The 21,687-nt window shown below is 37.5% G+C and overlaps 1 protein-coding gene across 1 annotated transcript in view; it reads right to left on the bottom strand.

Moving 5' to 3' along the window:
• MTREX (Mtr4 exosome RNA helicase) overlaps positions 1-21,687 on the bottom strand; it is a 46,926-nt gene that overhangs the window by 24,079 nt on the left and 1,160 nt on the right. The window contains exons 3-15 of the mRNA XM_082783222.1: positions 20,789-20,855; positions 18,661-18,723; positions 18,005-18,117; positions 17,018-17,192; positions 16,667-16,757; positions 16,209-16,333; positions 13,817-13,915; positions 12,354-12,456; positions 12,050-12,181; positions 10,965-11,044; positions 9,085-9,195; positions 8,045-8,146; positions 6,062-6,187 (exon numbers count right to left, since the gene is read on the bottom strand). Coding sequence (XP_082639348.1) covers positions 6,062-6,187; positions 8,045-8,146; positions 9,085-9,195; positions 10,965-11,044; positions 12,050-12,181; positions 12,354-12,456; positions 13,817-13,915; positions 16,209-16,333; positions 16,667-16,757; positions 17,018-17,192; positions 18,005-18,117; positions 18,661-18,723; positions 20,789-20,855 — 1,387 coding nt within the window. The remainder of the gene's footprint in view (positions 1-6,061; positions 6,188-8,044; positions 8,147-9,084; positions 9,196-10,964; positions 11,045-12,049; positions 12,182-12,353; positions 12,457-13,816; positions 13,916-16,208; positions 16,334-16,666; positions 16,758-17,017; positions 17,193-18,004; positions 18,118-18,660; positions 18,724-20,788; positions 20,856-21,687) is intronic.

Genomic DNA, 21,687 nt, shown 5'->3' with positions numbered 1-21,687 from the left:
GGTATTAACATGCAAGCAACCACAATTAATAAATAATACCAGTTAGCTTAATCCTCCTGGATCCAGAAAAAGCCTGAAATGAAGTCCAAGAGTGACTAACCATTTACGTGCCATCTGATGTAACCCATCTTGCCACATTTTGGTTGCAAATCTCAGGAAGATCTACTTGCTTTTCAATTCTATCTGCTGGCTAGTATTAGCTGTCTAAAAAATCATGAGCCTGTTCAGGATGGCATTTGAAAATCTGTCTGCCTTCAAACAGCTGAATGCCTCCACAATTTCACAATGAAGTCTTGTTGACTTTAAGCAGACTTTAAATTAATGTTGGATGTTAAGTATCTTCCTGAATTGAAGCCTGGAAAATTTCTGCAGTCCAAGCTTTGTAAGAACAAGATGAGTTTGCCAGTTTAAAATGCAAAATAATCATAGAAACATATTAAAATTATTTTTAACTAAATTTTGATAAAGTATCCAAAAACTGTTTGTTTCATTGAGATCCTCATCTATGCCATAACTCTGGATTACAAACCAATTTACACTGTCCTTATAGTACCAGTGACAACGTATTTCTTCAGATTTTGCAATGGCTTTTCCAACAAGTGTTAGTGCCAACCCCCAGCTGAAGTCTATTTCTCTTCCAAACTAAGCTTCATTAAGTTTTTCAAATCCTGATGCATCCCCTGGACTGTGCCTCTTGCCCAGTAACCTTTAAGTCAAATCAAAGTAAAATACTATACTTAAGATGAAGCATTAAGCTGATACTAGCCAAAGCAATGTATGTTGATGCAATGACAGTCTGACTGGAGTGCTTAACCTGCTGCCTTTTATTTATTTTTGCCAGCAGTACTAAAGATTCTGTGCAATCTTTTTCAAAAAAAAAAAAAAACATATTAGTAAGCTTTATCATTCTATCCCAATTTCAATACAGGCCACCGCATTTTGCCCCGAGACATTATTCACACATTCTGCTATCAGGATATCCTTCTCTCACCAACCAAGCGTGTGCTGTGATTTTGCTGAATGCTGCACTTAAACAACTGCTCAGACATAGGTTCCTGCCTGTATTTGACTGTACCCTGAGCCTCCTGATAGAGACTGTCCACAGCGCTCCGTCTGCCTTCAGAGGCAACCATGCACAGCTACCAACCTCAACTTCTTCACTTTAGACAGTGCTAAGCATTTCACTTCCAAAAAGGACCTTGTCTGATGCTTTAATTCTGGGCTCACTGCCTGATCATACAGCAAAAAGTTGGTACAGCTAATAAATGCAAAGTGAAAACTCACTGCAATTGAGTAAATCTTACCAGCTGAAAAAACTCCCACTCGTTAGAAAGGTTTTCTGTATGTTGCTCAAAAGAGGTCACCTGAACAAAACCAGCATAATGCTAATGTGTATGGATAATTTAAAGCACTAACAAAGACGAACGACAGTTTAGGACTGCCCTAAATTTCTCTAACAACAACGGAACAGTAAGAAAAAACAACCCCCTCAAACAATAGAATCCATACTTTCGCACTAGGCAATTTTTGAAATTTTACTATTTTTCAACCCAACTAAGTACATACACTTGTTTATTTTAAAACAGAGAACAGAATATAGGAGCAGCTGCATGGCCTATCAGTCACAGAATCACAGAATTTCTAGGTTGGAAGAGACCTCAAGATCATCGAGTCCAACCTCTGACCTAACGCTAGCAGTCCCCACTAAACCATATCCCTAAGCTCTACATCTAAACGTCTTTTGAAGACTTCCAGGGATGGTGACTCCACCACTTCCCTGGGCAGCCTGTTCCAATGCCTCACAACCCTTTCGGTAAAGAAGTTCTTCCTAACATCCAGCCTAAAATTCCCCTGGTCAACACCATATGAGCCCAAAGAAGAAACAACAACAACAACAAAAAAAAAAACAACGCAAAGACTACATGAATTACTAATGCATAAGTTTTTTTCTTTCCCATACATTAGCTACTGTTTTTGTCTAATTCCAATTTATCATAGTCTTTACAGTATCTTGTAATTTCAGATTACCTCACAACTCACAGAAGAGTTATAGTTGTTTGCTACACTTTCTGAAGTTAAAAATCCACATAAAATGACACTGGTGGCAAAAGCTTTTTAACCCTTTCTGCAGACAGGTAGCTTTGCTTTGTAAAACTAGTAACACTCCAAAATTCATCAGATCACTTGTATTCCAGAAACTTTCTAATATTTGAAACTCCACATCACCTCCTCACCATTTCCATTCATACATTTATTCCTGATCACTACAAATCTCCTTATTTTTATGTAAATATTGCTTTGCACATTGAACATAATTTTCCTTGTAACTTGGAATCTGAAAGGAACTGAGCTATACGTGGTACAGAACAAACAATGAGAACATAAAGCCTAATGATGCTGCCTCAATTATTATGGAATGACAATTCACTTGCTTGCAAAATTAAGGAACTTTCCAACATGTAACTGCATCATGGTCATACGACAGGCAAGAAGGTAAATGAAACATATTAAACTCCCTGAATTCCTATCATACCCATTTGGCTATTATAATAAAACCTAAGAATCAAAATAAAGCACAAAAAGACCAGACAGATTTCTAACAGCAGCATACAGGCCAAATAACCACAGCAATCCCAGCTCTATAAATGAAGGCCCTGCCAAGGAGCCAGATGTAGGTAGTGGAATACCTCCTGCAGCTTGGCATTGGGGCTATTTATGTTACATGTGCAAGTGACAAGGAAAGCATAATATTGTATATTTTATCTGGCTAGATGAATGTTTTCTTTCAATTTTTCAGTCCCATCTAACTTCTCCTGTGAAGGAGTAAGTAAAATGTAAAGCACTGATACACTCAAATGCAAGTCTCTAAAACATACTTCACTAGCATGTTTTCTTTCATTATAAAATTATTCATTTCCATAATATAATTAGCTTAAGATTTTCGACTTTTAGAGAGATAACAGATTACCACTGTTCAGCATCCCAATTGTCTCTGTAAGAATACTTGCTTTGTAATGTGGCCAACTAGAGACATGCTGCTCCAGTTTCAAAGGCCATCTAGCGTCCAGGAGAAGCTTTTCACTTCCCACCTAAACTAATGTGATGCAGTTTAAAATTCCCCCTCACCCCAGCCAATTCTTATAAAATATTTCTTTACATGCAAATGTAAGACTTTAATTTATTGTCTTCAGGAAGCTAACAGTATTATAAGCATTCAGTTTTTATAAATTCATAGATTTATGCAAGTCACCAGTTTACTAAATATGCAGCAGTCAAACAAATGCTAAGGGTAAACAGAAAACCTAGATACACTGCAGAAGACAAATGCATGTCACTGAGTTTAAGAAATATTTACAAATATCCCACATAAGAACTCCATTTAAGATGTGAACTTTGAATTTTAAGTTTGAAGAACTGTACACAATGTCGCAATAAACAGTGTCATAGCCAACAAGCACAGCTGCAGTATCACTACTGGTACTGAGACGTATACAAAGCCCTCACTTCACTGATCACACTGCCAGGCAGCTGATCACAGCATTTCTTAGATGTTTCACTCCAGTGTTCATGAAATGCTTTGGATCAGACCTGCATGAGGTTTGAAGAGCTACAATGTAAGTATCCTTACATAAGAAGTGTCCTATTATTCCCAATACGGTTCTTTAAATTATTTCTTTTGAATTTTCCCTATAAATTGTTAGCTTGTCCTGGAGCAAAGCCAATACTTGATGTGGCAGCAGAATACTACCACAAGACACAATCATGGTCTTGCCACAGATAAACACTGTCAGTCAGCAACTGAAGTCTAATTTAAACACACTTAAGGATGAGTACAGACTGTGAAGAGTCATTGGTTTGCATGCATTCTTGGCCTATTTTCACATGAAATATCCTCTAAATGTTTTGTATTTAAAAAGGAAAATTAGTATTTTTATATTATACTGTTCATCTCATAAATGATTCTGTTTACTGCCTTTTCAGCAACTGGCTGAATAGCTATAGAAGCTTCAGAAGCATAAATATTTTCATTAGAGTCCTTTCCAATCTTCTTAAAAGAAATCTTAAATTCAGTCCTTGCTCCCCAGTAAAGTAGTGTGACAAATTAATTAAATACATTAACTTATTTAGATCAGTGGAGAAGAAACAAGAAATAACAAAAAATTAAAAGGTTTCCATTATTCTTTCCTTTTTGTTTCCTTATATTTCAAAAGAAAAAACAAAGGGCTTACAGTTTCCATGAAGGAAATATTCTTTACTTTCCCCTCAAAATCTAGACAAAAAATATAGATCACAGAACCACGGAACTGTAGGGGTTAGAAGGGACCTCAAGAGATCATTTTGGTCCAAGCCCCCTGCCAAAGCAGGTTCCTTAGAGCAGGCTGCCCAGGTAGGCGTCCAGACAGGCCCTGAATATCTCCAGAGAAGGAGACTCCACAACCTCCCTGGGCAGCCTGTTCCAGTGCTCCGTCACCCTCACCGTGAAGAAGTTCTTTCACATGTTGGTGCAGAACTTCCCGTGATCCATCTTGAGGCCATTGCCCCTTGTTTTGTCCCCACAAACCACTGAAAAGAGGTTGGCCAAATCCCTCCGTCTCCCACCCCTCAGGTATTTATACACATTGATGAGATCCCCTCTCAGTCTTCTCTTCTCCAGGCTGAATAGACCCAGGTCTCTCAGCCTTTCCTCATAGGGAAGATGCTCCAGGCCCCGTATCATCTTTGTGGCCCTCCGCTGGACTGATATCCAAAAAATATAAGTGATTTATTATTTCCCTCTTCTGTCTTAATTCATGCAGATCGAGTCCTACGATTCTCAAACTAGTGAAATTACAAATGCAAAAATACCTTTTAAATGGTTGAGACAAAAAAATGAAATATTCGCTTTTCTTAAACTATTTATATTCATTTCAAATAAATTAACTTAAAAAAAATATTCTTTATAGAAATAGAGATTAGAAGTACACAAAACTGAGACTTCAAAACAAGCCTTTTTTTGTTCTCTCATTTTATATCTCCTGCTGTTAAACGAGCTCCAGTATTTTTCAAATTTCTTTTTACTAGCAAAAATTCATGAAAACTTTGACTTCAAGATGGCAAACACTGTTTGCGTGTAAGATGGATCTAACGCACAGGTCTATTATGAGTGAACAAATAGTACGGACAGTAAGTAACTGCAGCCATGTACGTATTTTTCCTCCTTCTTAAATTTATCTTAACAAAACAGAGAAACACCGGCTCCTGATTTTTTTGCCACAAGACCTGCAAATACGTATTTTTATTAACATATCCTGATACTGACTTTAAAATGATTCCCACAAATTATGCAAACCCTAAAAATATTATAAATGCAGTTTGACCACAAATGACCTACTATTTTTTTTTACCAATGGTACAAGCTACTGAGTAATGTATTGAGCAGTCCCTCAAGTGTTCAGTTTTTTAGATATTTTCATAATGATTGTAAGCAGCCTGAGATGGTCTATGCACACAGTACAGTATTTTGCATCAATATGATATTTTTTGCCACAGAATTTAAATAAAAGCGACAATGAGTGCAATGTCTCATATTTGAAATATAAAGAAAAAAGATCATAATACTCTGTAACAACTTCCATTATAGTTTGGGGAAGCCCTATAATCTAATACTGATTTCAACCACAAGAGTAGTTTTGGACACTTTTGATTCACAAACTTCTAAAATTTTCCTGCAGGCCCTATGAATTTCTCCAGTCATTTTTAGGTCATTGACGGTAATCTTGTTTTTTGAGTTATCTTACTGAACCTCATTTTTCAGTCTATTACATTGAAAAGACCATTAACAAGCCTTTATTTTACCACAGAACCAACATTTTAATTACCCTTGTGAGAGCTCAGCAAAACTTTTCTTATGCACCAATATTCTTGAATTGACTGCCATCAGCAAGGAACAAACAGATCACTGTAGTATTAGAGCATCATTAAAGAAAGAGGATAAAATTCTGGCTCTCCTGACTGAGATCCCTGAGAAACTGGAAGCAAAACAAAAGAAAAAGCAACAAAACAGCTTTTCTCTCTCTCTTACCTTCAAAAGCTGTTTGCCAATTGTTGGACTCATTTTTTCATCCACCATGAGAATTACTATTCCTCTGTCATCCATACCTCGGCGTCCTGCACGACCTGACATTTGAATGTATTCACCAGAGGATATCTAAGATAAAAGGGAAAAATGTAACAAACACTAGAAAGACAGCAAGAACTTGTGAAGTGCCATGTATGATTATATAGTACATGATCATGACCTATAAAAATTAACAGAAGAGTTGTATAAAACACAGTCATCACAGATCAAATTCATTTTAACTGATCACTAAGGATCTAACATAAAAATCCACATTTATGAATACTCTTTGTCAAAAGGATGATTTAACCAGTGCTTTCATAGCTACATTTATTGATACATTACTACAGTGATTTCCCTAACACCTAACACCATCTCAATACGTGCTAACCCCTTTTTACTCATGTCTCACACTTGTAAATCTTAAGTTTGAAGTGCATGGTGGAGATCATTACAATATATTGCATCTGCAACATCCAGTCACAAAAACTATGTCAATTTAAAAGCAGGAGTTCCACATAGCTGATACCAAAAAGGTAGCTAATTCTTTCTTTCATATTTCTTAAGGACATCCAATCAGACTGAATGACTTGTGAAGCTGAACAGCCCAAACTGAGATTGAAGAGACGTTTGTTGCAAAACATATGTTGTTACATGTCCCATTTACCTTATTTTCCCATCTCTGAAAGAGGAATCATTTAGAGGAATCAACACTTATAAAGCTTTTGTGATGATTTGTACACCCTTATTATTATTTACATGTGAATTACAGATCTTGTTTTAACATTTAAAAATGTTTAAATTGTTTATGTTCCAACTATTTAAGAACCCAACCCTTCCTTCTCACATCCCTGTCATTCCATGGGCCAACCTAAATACTCTGCTATAACAGAACAATCAATATTCTCCTAAAGTAGATCATCTCTTCTCTCAGGTGTGTCAAAACCTCAATTTGGTGATCATCATGAGAGTACTGAGCCCACTTATTCTCCAGATCCCTCTGACATGAAAGAAAATACTTGGTCTCACAGTTCAGGACAAACTGCAAGAAGTCTTAGGCTAATCAGCACTTAGGCTTATTCAGCACTAACCTGTTTGATGCCCTTTTGCTGTATCTATCTGTGGTGTTTTTACCCATATGGGATGCTGAACTCCACAACTACTCTCCCACTTCCCTCCTCAAAGGGAAAAGAGGAGAAAATGCAATGGAAAGGGCTCACGGGTTGAGATAAGAACAGGGAGATCACTCACCAATTATCATCACGGTCAAAACAGATCCATGGTAGGGAGATTAATTTATTTTATTACCCATTACTAACAAGCTAGAGCAGTGAGAAACTAAAAATTCAAACTAAAAACGCCTTCCCACCATCCACCCTCTTCTATCTCCCCTCCCCAAGCAGTGCAAGGGAACGAGGAACAGGGGCTGCGGTCAGTCCCTGATGCTTCTTCTCTGCTGCTCCTTCATGGTCACTCTCTGCTGTGCCTTCTGTTGCGTGCCCATCTCCAGCCGTCCTGCTGGTTCCCGCTCCTCACTCTCCCAGCTGCTGTTCTGCAGATTTTTTCCCTTTCTTCGATCTGCTCTCACAGAGGAGCAAACAGCACCTCTTACTGGCTTGGCTCTGGGCAGCAGCAGGTCCCTTCAGAGCTAATTGAAGCTGGCCTTTATCTAATGTGGGGCAGCTGCTGGATTCTTTTCACTATCCCTGCAGCCCCCTTGCCATGTAAACCCACTATTAAATAATTTCATGCATACTCTGAGGAATCTTGTCTTTGGAATTTGTAGGCTAATTATAAATTGATTAGTAAACAACCAGAAAGATTTTTTGAAAGAAAAAAATATTTTCTATGACACCGAAGTGCATATGTCAACAGTAAATCTTATCTTAGTAAGAGTTTAAATAATGTAATTGAGTCATTCCCACGCACAACCTCTTTTTCACATACCCATCGGAAATCTTTCCCATCAAACTTGCAGGCACTCGTAAACAGCACAGTCCTGGCTGGCATATTAATTCCCATAGCAAAAGTCTCTGTTGCAAATAAGGCCTAAATAAACAGACTAAAGTTAAGCAAGCAAAAACAAAGACTAAGAAAACACGTACATAGTCAAAGATTGCACAAAACTCCAGATTTTACTACTTATGTACTGTCAACATAACAACACAGGCACATTAAATGTTTAAAAACTGGAACAAAACCATTCTTTCCCCCTCCCCTCATTTCTTCTAGGAAAACAAGGTTAGTCATATGGGACCATGTGCCAGAAGTAAACACAAGCCCTGCAAATGCAATAAATGCTAGAAGCACTTGCAAGATTTCAGAAAACACTTTTGCCCCTCGAGTCTGCTTTTTCATAACCATATATCATACAACAGTTGAAAATTTTGAAATTGCACAATATAAGTTTTAATACTTCCAAATAAAATCTGAACACTTAAAACTAGAGCTGTGATTATGTACTATCATAAGATATTTAAGGCAACACATTTTAGACTACGTGGTAAAAAACAGCTTCAAGAGTTTTTTTTTTTCCCACATAAAGATGGAGATAATTATGCACACACGCTTCTCAGGGAAAGGGAGCTGCAACTAATTACATCAAATAACCTGTGTCACTGGAAGACTTAAAGACCTCCAGAGGGGATGTACGCATTTGCAGAACCCAGTATCTAGATCCACAAAACAGAACCCTGCCCCTTATATGTACGTAGTTCTTTTTATGACTGCCTACTTACTAGTCTATACAATGTTTTAAAAAAGCTTTTGGTAAATACTAATCCTGAATAGAAGTACACTCAAACCCCAAAGCATTTTTCAGAATGGCATTTGCAGTAAGTCTTTCTTTCCCCTTTTTCACCCAAGAAGCAGATCTTCACTATATCCTAGAACGCCTTCTGAGCTAAGATAAACTCATTCGGTTTGTCAGGATTACTGACAGCATATTCAGAACAGATTAAAACCCAAATGTGAACACAAAACTATACCTTTATTAGGCCCTCAGAGAAAAGAATTTCTATAGTTTCTTTCAAGATAGGAAGCAGACCGCCGTGATGGATACCAATTCCACGCTTCAGAAGAGGAAGTACGTGCTCAACCTGGGAAGAAACACAAGACCAGTAAAGAAATTTTAATATTCTTTCCAGAAATATAAAACCTCTGCTCTTAGCATACATGTATTTATAATCAGGAAATGGTGGATTACAGTAATGTTGTGGTTTAAACCAGCAGGCAGCTCAACACCACAATGCCATTCACTTATTCCCACCATCCCCCGCCACAGTGGGATGGGGGAGAGAATCGAAGGGAAAAAGAAGTAAAAGCTCACGGGTAAAAGCCCACTACAGCCAGCCACTGCATATTAGATGTTCAGCATAACACCACACGGTGTGGGACACCCCTTTGGCTCGCCTAGGCCAGCTGTCCTGGCTGTGTCCCCTCCCAGCTCCTGGTGCACCCCCAGCCTCTTGCTGCAGGGCAGTGTGAGAAGCTGAAAAATTCTGGACTTCGTGTAAGTCCTGCTCTGCAACAGCTAAGACATCAGTGTGGTATCAGCGTTATTCTAAATTCAAACCACCGCATCATGCCACCTACTAGGAAGAAAATTAACTCTATCCCAGACAAATCAAGTAAAAATATGCCACTTCAGTATTGCTTTCTACTAAAACTAGGAATGGTAAGAACGGTAAAGCCAACAACCAACTTTTTCAGCAGTAGGGTTAGGCCTATTGTGAAGCTACATGCTAATTTGCGAATGCAGTTAATATTTAAATTAATCTCTCTCTCTATATATTTTTTTTTCCAGTGATTTGCATGCGTATTTTGTATTGATATTGTATTGAATGCAGTGATTTCATTTATTGATCTGTGTAGTAACAGTGAATTGAGCACCTACGAATGCTGCAAAGGGAACTTGGTGCTGCCAATGATGGAATTAATCTCTGTATTTCTAAAAACTTTACACTTTAAGATAGCTATGTAAGTTTTATCTTCAACAAAGGAAAAACAGAGACAAAGGTAAGATTGTCATTAACAATGTAACTATGAACATTTGGTTACCACCTCGCACCTAATTCTGAGAATATGCTTTTCAGATGTCAATGCCTAGAGAGACCAAAACAGATCATACAGGTATAATCCCTCTGTTATATGTGCTGCTTTTTCAGTACACTTGAAACCTTATACATTGGTTTCCTATTGTCAGTTCTTCTCAAGTTCAAAAACAGAACAGACATTTTGAATCTGAAGTGAGCAGGCACAGCCAAAAATTAAGTGGTTGTTTTCTTCAAGGAGGAATTGCCATGCTCATAATAAAGATTGCTATAGTAATGATTGATGGATGCAAGTAATGGGGAGGGGTGCAGAAGAAACTACCGTTTTCAGACGTACTGAATGCCATAATATTCTGTTCATTTAGGAGACTGTATTTTTCTAGTGTAAAGATGAAGTTACTATACTTAGTGATTGCAGATTAAATTACAATGCAGAAGGATCACTGCAATTTTCGAAAGGCTCAGCAGTCAGTATCTGATAAAATGCATACTGAATTCACATTTGAACTGTTTCCAGTTTTAGCCCCAGTATAAGCTTTCATGTGTACTTAAAAACATACTTGGAAAAAAAAACAAAAACAGAAATACAGGGTAGGAACTCCCTGGTTAATTTTATCACATGTGATTTGCTGGAATCACAACTAGAAGGAATCCTAGTCACTGAATCCTGTTCACAATCCAAGAGACAGAAAACCTCAGAAAGATCAATGAGAACATCCAATTTATGATTTCTGTACCCACTACACACGACCCCCAGTCTCGAAAGCTGCAGAAAACAAGAGACCAGTAGCTACCCTCATTTAGTCTACACTCACCTGAGGAAGCTTTTTGTCTTCATCTGACAAACAGTCAATTGCATTATTGAATACTTCTTCAACCATCTTTTTCTCTTCATCTGAAAAGGCAATTTGTAATTTATTAGCCTTTTAGATTTTGTAATAACTTGTGTAAATAAAGCTATTACATTCTCAGGTTTGTAAAATTTTAAAATAGTGTAGAAGGCTGTGAAATCTACACAAAACCACTTACACTGTGGTCAGACAATCAATCAGTGTGGGCCTTAAAGAGCCTAACAGTGACTGTATGCTTAGGGAAGAGGAAGAATAGCACAAACCTGTAATAATCATCAAAATTTCAGCTACCATTAAGCTTGGTATTTTTCAGCTTCATGTATGTTCTATCTATTTCATAAACCTCCACGTTTGTCTTCTATCTGACAGTGCCCATCTGCACACTTCTCCGTTAATACTTACACACTTTCCATACACTGAACCAGAGCGTGCAACGACTGGGGAGCAAGTGAGCAAGCAAGAACCCTGAAGAGTTCTCAAACAAGAAATAGTATTCTGACTTATAACAGAGCCCTTACTTTTGTTACTACTCTTAACATTCCAGGAAGCCAGGAACTTAAGCCCATTTTCCAAGCTTGGTCTTAATCCAAAATGAAAAAAAAAAAATCTTCTTTGTTTACTGTTACGGTTTTTCTTTGATGAGATGGGAGATGAAGTAAGGAAAGAAAAGTGGACTGAACAGTTGAGCAAGAACAGTCTAGTGGTTTGTTTTACAGCTGTTTTAATTTGGAGAAAATGCTCAAATTTCTAGATGGACTTTTCTATAAATTCTTCTGGTATTATCATGGTGAACAGGATTTTGGAGAAAGAAAAATTTATTATAGAGGAACAGTTAAACATTGTGATGATCAAATACTCTGTGTACCCACAGTTTCCTACTGAAAATAGGCTGATGTACTGGAATGGTAAATAAGTACCAATTCAAAAAGTGGTAAATATTTTACATTTGTTTTTACACAAAAGGACTCAAATGAAATAACTACCCAGAATAATATTTCATTTCAAATTACAATTTTTGTTGAATAAAACTGTATGTTACTTATCAGTACCTGTATTGAAGTCTAACTTTGTCATCTGAAGTGCATAGGCTTCACAATCTTTTTTACTGAAGCTGAAAATAATTACAGGTTGGAAATTCCTTTCCATGATCATCTTCACAATCTTAAAAACATTTGAAGGACCTGTAGAGAGATCACACGAATTTCAAAGTTATTTTAGCAGAAAATTATTCTGTTAAGTAATAATTAAAATAGAAGCACAACTTAGGTGCAACTTTTTTTTTTTTTTTTTTTTTTTAAAAAAAGAAAGGTTATATAATGCAAGAAGTTACATAAGAATGAGATTCAAACTCACCTTTTGTTCCTCCTTTCCTGCCTTTCTGGTCCCCTTTTGCTAAGTCTCCTGCATCTCTAAGCACTTGCATTGCTGTGTTAAAATTATCTTCTCTGAAGTCTCCCTAGATATAAAACACAAGCTTTGTAAACAATTACTTCTTACATAGCCCACTGAAAAATACATACTAATTTACATATCCAGTACTATTACCACACATTTACATGCAGAAGGACAAAAAAACAATGCATAAGCTTACAAACGACACTATTAGGTTGAGTGTCGCAGCTCAGAATTTTATTTGTGTCTCTGAAGTTATTGTTTATCGTTTTATCTACTATACCATCAACTAAGTTAGACATGCTCAGTGACTGTGGTGGTTTCACACTGACAGACACATCTCCATCACACCACTTTCTTACTCCTCAAAGTAAAAGGGGGAAAAATACCATGAAAAAGGGCTCAAGGGTTGAAATAAGGATAGGGAGATCACTCAGCAATTACCACAGACGAAGATTCAGCATTAGGAGTTTAGTATCATTTATTGCTTATCACTAGCAGACTAGAACAGTGAAAAAATATAAGCTAACTAAAAATCCCTTCCCCTCCCCACACACTCTCCTCTACCTCGTCCCCCAGAGCAATTCAGGTGAACTCATTCTTCGTGGGCTCCTCTCCATGGGCTGCAGGGGCACTTCTGTTCTGTACCTGCAGCACCTCACCTCCTGCCCTCCTGCACTGACCTTGAGGCCTGCATGACTGGCTCTCACTATTCACTCTCCCAGCTGCTGTTGTGCAGTATTTTTTTCTGTTTGTTAAGCATCCTCTCTCAGATGTGCAACCAGTGTTGATCACTGGCTCAACTTCGGCCAGCAGTGGGTCTTTTCTGGAGCTGGCTCTGCTCTGACATAGAGCAGCTGCTGGGTGCTGCTCTCAGAGGACACTTGTGCAGCCCCCTGCTACCAAAACCTTGCCATGTAAACCCAACACAATGGCACAATAGCGAAACTGACTTACAGGAATGTCTACATAAAGATATTCTGCCCAATTAAGTGCAATATTGCTGTTTACAGCATAAGCTATAATTCAATAATGAATTGTAAACACTGTTACTTCTGAATCACCTAAAGACACAAAAACATTATGCCCCCCTCAAGGAAAGTTTAAATGCTACCTTTAAAAAAAAAAAAAAAAAAGAAAATTAAGTGAGAAACAGTACCAGCAACCTCAGAAAGCAAGGATGAGGGTGCTTAACACATCTCAGCAAAGCACTGCTCATCTGAGTACATGACATTAGAGAATAAAATCAGTGTCTTCTATATGACTCCAAAATCAACATCTCAGAGATCACCGTTACCCATTTGTACCTCATTTTATTTTAACATAAACATCCTTTGCATAGTCAATCCAAGTTCTGCAAAAGATGAAACTCATTACTGATATGTGAGGAAAAAGAAATTTCAAACTAACTGACTATGCCTTACATTTTCATCAACGACAAGACGCAATCCATCTCCTCCTGCTGGGAATATATAGTGCTGCAGTGGAGTAGGTCGATAGTCTGTGTAAATCACATGGCAGGGCTATAAAAAAAGAACAGCATATACGTAAGTTATTTCATATTTCTAAATGAACTGGAAAAATACTGGCTTGAGGGAAAATCCAACGCATTTGTTTTAAAATACATCCTTCTGAAAGCCAGAATCTAAGATTTAAAGAAATTTAAGTTTTCTTCCCTGAATATGGATTCTGTACTAATGATGTTGCTTAAAAATGTGAAATCTTGCTAATCCTTCAGAGTAACACAAGCTGACAACAATCTCTTATAAAAAAGAAAAAGCAAAGATAGGTAATGGTCTCTTTTATATTATTAAACAGACTTGAAATATCCTCATATCTTTTAAAACCAAAGGAAGAACTATTAATTTCTATTTTGTAAAAAAGCCTGCAGTATTTCTTGCACCACCTAAAAAAGGCATTGTATGTTTTTTAAAACATTACAAGTTTTAACATGTGAGTAACGCTTGTTTAGAAAAAAATAAATGAAACACTTCCTTAAAAATATTAAATCTTATATAAATCTGCTTTAAAAAAAAGATCAGCCAAGTGCTCTGCAAAACAAAGTCAAAGCTTTGTGCCAAGTTTGAGTAAACATCTCTTATGCTATGCTCCTTTCATCACAAGCCACATGAGAAACAAAGCTGGGGGTTATTTTTAAAATCAGAGCAACCTCTTGTGGAAGTTCCTTCCCCAATTCTAATTCATATATTCTTTGCTGCAAAACTGTCACTGAAAAAAAAAAAAAAAACAGAATAAAAATTAACTGAAAGGTTCTGGAACAGGACATATTCATCATATTCCTCTTTTCTCATTTTGGCTGCATGTATATATATTTCCTAGGAATTTATGGTTTACTTTTCATTCTTGTGTTCTAGTAGCAGCACATATCACTCATATGAACCGTGCTACGCTAACTGAGCAAGGCAGCGGTCCTGTCCTTAAGCTCATTCTGAGAATCCTCTATGTGAAACAGCTCAATACTTGCTAAGTGCAGTTTAAGCCTGGGATAACAGCAAAGGCCCTGCATACGGGCATAGTTTGAAAACAAGAGGTCCCAGAACTATGATCTCCACTGACGGTTAGTCAAAGAAGACATGCAGCTTTGACAGCTGGTAAAAAATAATAATAAAAAAAAAAAGCTGTAAACATAAGGAAGAAAACAAGCAGAAGCTAAGAAAAAGATCTGAGCAGCAGGAAAAGGCACCTACTTTCAGCCTGCGATAATATTATCTTCTGGAATTGTGCACAATGTAGTCCATGGGCCAAAAAACACCCAGACACTGAAGAATTCATTGCAAGACAAGATCTTCTGTTAAGAAAAGGCTATTATCATAAGAATCACTGCTGTGGAATCACTCTAGGAGGGACATCTGCTCTCCGTGCCAGTTCCAAGGACCTATGCTGTGAATCTCTGCCTTCTTCTGCCCTGCCTGCCTGCTTCCAGGACCCAGCTCCTCAATCTGGCTGCCTCATGAAGTTCAGCTTTGCCTCTCTCTTCCAGCCTGTTTCAGGAACCATGATGTGCTAGTCAACTGTGTGCAGTTCTGGGTGCCACAATTTAAGGAGGACTTAAAACTACTAGAGAGTCCAAAGGAGGGCTACAAACATGTCAAAGGGTCTAGAGAAGATGAATGAGGAGTGGCTGAGGTCGCTTGGATTGTTCAGCCCAGAGCAGAGCAGGCTGAGGGGAGGCCTCATGGCGGTCTGCAGCTCCCTCACGAGGGGAGCAGAGGGGCAGGCGCTGAGCTCTGCTCTCTGGGGACAGTACGAAAACAGGAAGAGAAATAATTACAAATTAGTGTGAACTTAGCAAGCATATCCAAGATACAACTGAAAGCTCATAAAAATGGTTGACAACTACTTGTCATGCTGCTGGCAGCCCACCGACAATCACACACCTATTTTAATGCAAACAATGAAATAAAAGTTTGTCTTTGTTGAAACAGAGATGAATATAATGTTTACGGATTGCAAACAGGCCCTTTGAAGCCTCTGTGTCCTGAAAGGCCTGCCTCTGAAGATCATAGTAATTTCACAGTGTTTCATAATTCAGTGTTTGTTGAAATCAAGCTGGTGTCTAAATAAATGGTAAAAATAAACTATTAAAGAAAGAAACGTTAAAGTTGTATGTAGAACTAACAATCCATACAGGCACAAAGGCTAAGTGTACTATCAAAGGAGGGATCTACACCATCAGTTAGAAGCTATAATAACATTATAAAGAGAGGCTTGTAGGTCTAGGTTTTTTTTTCGAAACAAAGACGCAGTATTATGCCACAAGATCACAAGGATAGAGGCCTCTCACATCAAAATTACCTGTTTGTGAAGATGACAGATCCATTCAGCAAACTGACGAGCATTTGGAATAGTCGCGGAAAGGAATACATAGTGAACATTGTCAGGGAGCAAAATAATTGTCTCTTCCCAAACTACACCACGTTCTGAAAATGGAAAAACCATATGGGAAATGTTATTCAAGTCTGTTTTTCAGCTCTGAAACCAAAGAACGGCATACTTAAAGACAAAATAAAAGAAAAACTAACAAATGCCTCATATATAAGTACACACACGTCCTCAAAGTTGCTTTTGTCTCAGCAAAGATAATGCAGACTGCTACGCACAATAGCTATTTCACAAAATTCACTAGAAAACATATTCTGTATGATTTATGCACAAAGATATCTGATTTCAAGAGAAAATAGAGATTTAATAAAGGAAGCAATCTTTGCTCTTCAAAAAAATGGATATGAAACGCAAAATTGTATTAAAGTTACCTGAATCTCTCATGTAGTGGATTTCATCAAAAATAACCCACGCAACTTCTCGCATAACCTCAGAACCTCTGTAGAGCATACTTCTCAGGATCTAGGAAACAAAGAAAAAGGATCTGTCACAAACAGATTTAAAGTTCCTGACAGAGATTCCAAAAGCATGAATTTATAGAGATTTACCTATTTTTTCAATAATCTGAAGTTAAATCAAGCGCAAGGGAGAAATAATGAACTTTCAAATTTTTTTTTTTTTACCCTAACTGGGATTTTTATGATAATTTTTATTAGTATCAGACCTTTCCAAAAATAAGGTACAAAACCACAGATAGATCAAGAACTTGTGTCTGATCTTACCTCTGTTGTCATCACCAGACAAGAAGCTGTAGGATTAATGGTGACATCCCCAGTCATCAAACCAACATCCTGAAACTCTTCATACATCTCACGGTACTTCTGATTACTCAAAGCTTTAATTGGACTCGTAAATATCACACGCTGTTTCTCCCTCAAAGCCAAGGCAATTGCATACCTGTATTCAAACATTGAACATATTACAGTTGCCAGGAAGATATACACAACTATTTAGTTTCCTCTTACCTTTTTGTTGAAAAAAGAAAAGTAATTCAAAACACCAGTAGAATGATACAAAGCACTTCCTATCTGTTTAAGTTCAGTGCAGTCTAAGCTTAACTACTTGTGTCTCTTTGGAGAGTGACAAATGGCCCAAAAAATAACTGATGTAGATGGACTTCAGAACACATCTAATTTTAACTAAAAATCTAATCATAAATGCTTTGTGTCAAACTACTACTCTTTGATCCCATGTTACATATTTTCATGTAGATCTCACTTCTCATCTCAGGTTGGCAAAGTCACTCCAAACCCTGGCAAAAATGTATGTACTTGTTTAAACATTTCTTGCCTGATAAACACCAAGATGCTAAATAAATCAAACTGATACTTCTGACATAAAAGTTAAAAAACAAACAAACAAACAAAAATGACCTTCTTCATTAGCTACAAAAATGGGCTAGGACACAAAGGTATTTTTTCTAAATTCATGTAAATCTGTATTGCAGAAATTTTTCTCTCAGTCTGTAGAAAAACGTCTCAATAAGGACAGATTGTTTAAAAATAAAATAAAAGCTTAAACATTACTCAAGCATTTCAATACCCACTCAGCTAGATGAAAGAAATAGTTATTTATATTTTAGTGCAGACAATTCAATTCCAAGCTGTTTAATCTAGGAATTGATGCACAACAGCTACTGATGGTTCAACAAAATGACAGTAAAAGCATCACACATTTTCTTATTAAGAACCTGTCAGAAAATTACTTACTCTGCACATACAGTTTTACCAGCTGATGTATGAGCTGACACTAACACAGACTGGTTATTATCTACACAAAGAATTGCTTCTCTCTGAAAGGCATCGAGACTAAACGGATATTCCTAAAAAGAAAGAAAAAAACATTACATATTTTTAACATAGACTACTACCTACATTGATTATTCTCTGACTGAACGAGCATGCAAATTACAGGCAGAAATTAAATCATGCACATAGACATTTGTAATTTCAATTAACCTTAATCCAGTATTTTGCAGTGGCTTGTTATTTACATAAAATTATCTAACACGCACACACCTAAGATCTTTGCTGATATCTTGTTGTTGTATGGAGTGAAAATCTGGCCCAGACGACTGGATTTTCTCTAATTTTCTAAGTCAGGACAGAAATTATCACACAGCACCAAAGCCTTTGCCCAATGTTGTAGAGTAGAAACAAAACCACAAAAGCCTCTCCACTCCATTCAACCGCTTTATTTTACTCTACCACATTTAAAATACGAATATCAATCTTCCTTATGACAGGTCATCTTTTTAAACCTTTGTCAAGTCTTACTGGCAAAGTACAACACTTTTCCTCTCTCTACCCTTACCTACTAACTAAAGCATATGCAAGAAGAAAAATTAACAGAATCTATCACATACTTTTGCAGGTTTTCCAGTTCTTGGCTTTAGACCTTTGAACTCTTCATTTGCTGGAAGTGCAACCTATAAAATATATTTTAAACAAAAACAATTGCAGAATTCTGTGTGTCCATTCCAGTGACATATCAAGCTACGAAAAGCTGAAGAAGGAAATGCAAAATGCATGAAAACTTACATTACTTTCTATTATCCTGGTTCTATGAGCTCATGTGTCAAGGTGTCCTTTCTCTCACTATCTTTACCCTCCTGACACAGTACCCCTTTTCCCATTTCTCTGACACTTCTTGCTGTCTGATGTGAAATATTTCTGGTACTACCTAGCTTAAAACATAAACTCTTCTGGCCAAGATGCAGTCACAATTTCTGGCCAACGGAGGTTAAAAGCAATTGCACAGCTCACATTGATCACACTCCCTTGCCAGGGACCTGCTTATACAGGTTAAGTTCCTGTTCCTGACTAATATCTAATATTCATTCATACTAAGTATTTAAGCCCTCTTCAGTTACTAAGTGATGACAAACCTCTATCAGACATCTCTACATAACAAAGACTGTGCAGATGCATTGGCTTTAAAACCTGTAACATCAATTGTACAGACAGTTTCTGTACTAAAAATGCATCATCATACAGGGTCCTTTAATGTGACCCTAATTAGCATGGGTTAGTTCTGGAAGACAGATAAGCGCAAATACAGGCTGGGCAGAGAACAGATTGAGAACAGCCCTAAGGAGCAGGACCTGGGTGTGCTGGTTGATGAGAAGCTCAGCATGAGCCAGCAACACGCGCTTGCAGACCAGAAAGCCAACTGTATCCTGGGCTGCATCAAAAGCAGTGTGGCCAGCAGGGCGACGGAGGGGATTGTGTCCCTCTGCTCTGCTCTTGTGAGACTCTGCCTGGAGCCCTGCATTCAGCTCTGCGGCCCCCAGCACAAGAAAGATGTGGAACTGATAGAACATGTCCAGATGAGAGCCACAAGAATGATCAAGGGGCTGGAGCACCTCTCCTACAAGGACAGGCTGAGGGAGTTGGGGTTGTTCAACCTGGAGAAAAGAAGGCTCCAGGAAGACCTTGTAGCAGCCTTCCAGTGCCTAAAAGGGTCCTACAGAAAAGCTGGGGAAGCATTACAGGAAAGTCAGGGCGTGTAGTGATAGGACAATGAGTAATGGCTTGAAACGAAAAGAGGATAGGTTTAGATTAGATATAAAGAAGAAATTCTTCATTCAGAGAGGGTGGTGAGGCCCTAGCACAGGCACATTTTGCCCAGAGCAGCTGTGGCTGCCCCATCCCTGGAGGTGCTTAAGGCCAGGCTGGATGGGGCTTTGGGAAACCTGGGCTGGTGGGAGGTGTCCCTGCCCATGGCAGGAGGGTTGGAATTAGATGATCTTTAAATTCTCTTCCAACCCAAACTATTCTATGATTCTAAGACAGAAGGAAAAACAAACTGAGCATGTAAGTACAGGGAAGTTAAAATTGACATATTTAATACTCATAGAAACTCTTTTTAACAATCACCTTGAGAAGAAGTACGATTAAACATAATAAAATAAAAATCAGCATTAATGCTTCTGATTTTTCATTTTATAATTGTATCATTTCCATTAACATAATCTGAAAATAGATAATTCTCATTTTCTTGCTCTCACATACAGTCTCTTTTCCCATTTTACCAAAATGTCCTTTGAAACACTGAACAGCTTGACATGAAAGCCTTTCTTTCTTGAAAAAGATTAGAAAAATACTTCCATGCACTGCTGAACAGTAACATTGTACCATGAGTACAGACTTATTTCAATAACAAGAACAGCACTCAGAATGTGCTCAGTACTTTTCAAATACAAAAATATATCAATATTATCATTGAGTTTTCCACAGCCACTCACTTTATTGCAAGTATCACGCAAACTGCTTCTAGTAAGATATCCTGTTGAGTTTTAAAGTGTATTTTGCGCATGGACAGTGTCAGGTGCATACGTCAAACTATGCATAGGCCTGTTCAATCTTAAATATACTATCAAATGACACATAATTAGTATATTAATAAAGGTAAACAATATTATAATACTAACAGTAGTGCATGTACTTCTACAAAAAACCTAGACTTCCCACGTTCAGTTGCACTGCACTCACCTCATGTGTGCAACCTTCAACAGTTTCCACAGCTTGCACCTTTACGTGAGGCATCAGGTCTGCCAGACTAAAAAAATATGAGTTAGGATTGCCAAAGAATATATGTAAGAATCCCGTTTTCTTTATAAAATGGAAAACGTCAAACTTCACCTCTACTTTAACTGCAGCACCTAAAAAATGATGTGCAAATTTAAACTGGACATTTGGTAGAGGTGCCCACCTGTACTAAGCACATCTGTAAGTTAACGTTTTGCTATTTTGTAAGTGTACTTACAAAAAAAAAAAAAAAAAAGCTACTACTTTAGGATTTTTAGTATTTTAAAAACTTGCATCACAAAATTACTCTAGGGTCACATTTATAAAAGTATGTTCATATGGAGTTTGCCAGTTACATGTGGATTTTTTTTTTCTCAGTATACAAAAGCAAAATTCAAGACCTGTATTTGTGGTACTGAACAACAGCAGCCTGAAACAACCCAAGGAGCTGTCTTACGACAAGAACCCTCTTTTTCTTTACACTTCTCTCATGGCCACAAGCAGCTAGTATCTCACAGCACGTAACAGTTGTTTTCTCACACAGTATTAGCATACTTTAGGAAGCTACAGTGGGCAAGTACACATTTTATTGAGACCACTCACATAAAAAAAAAAAGATTTAAAATGGTAACTCTTGTTCTGCTTTGCTTCTGCACAAGTACCCTATGATTGCAAAGTTCTGAAAAGTCTTCTCATGACTGTTCTCACAGAAAATCTTACCTTGAACTTGAAAAAAAAAAGACTACATAAGAGCAATGAATTCTGTCTGACAGAACTAAGTGATATGTCACCCAAAGAAAAGTACAAGTACTCAGCAAGCACACAGTATTTATTTCTGCAGTTGAGTCTTTTATGCCTTGAAC

This window comes from Aythya marila (assembly GCF_965140915.1).
Source record: "Aythya marila genome assembly, chromosome: Z".
Lineage (NCBI taxonomy): Eukaryota > Metazoa > Chordata > Aves > Anseriformes > Anatidae > Aythya > Aythya marila.
Note: the sequence above shows the minus strand (reverse complement) of the source record. Positions and strands in the feature narration are given on the sequence as shown.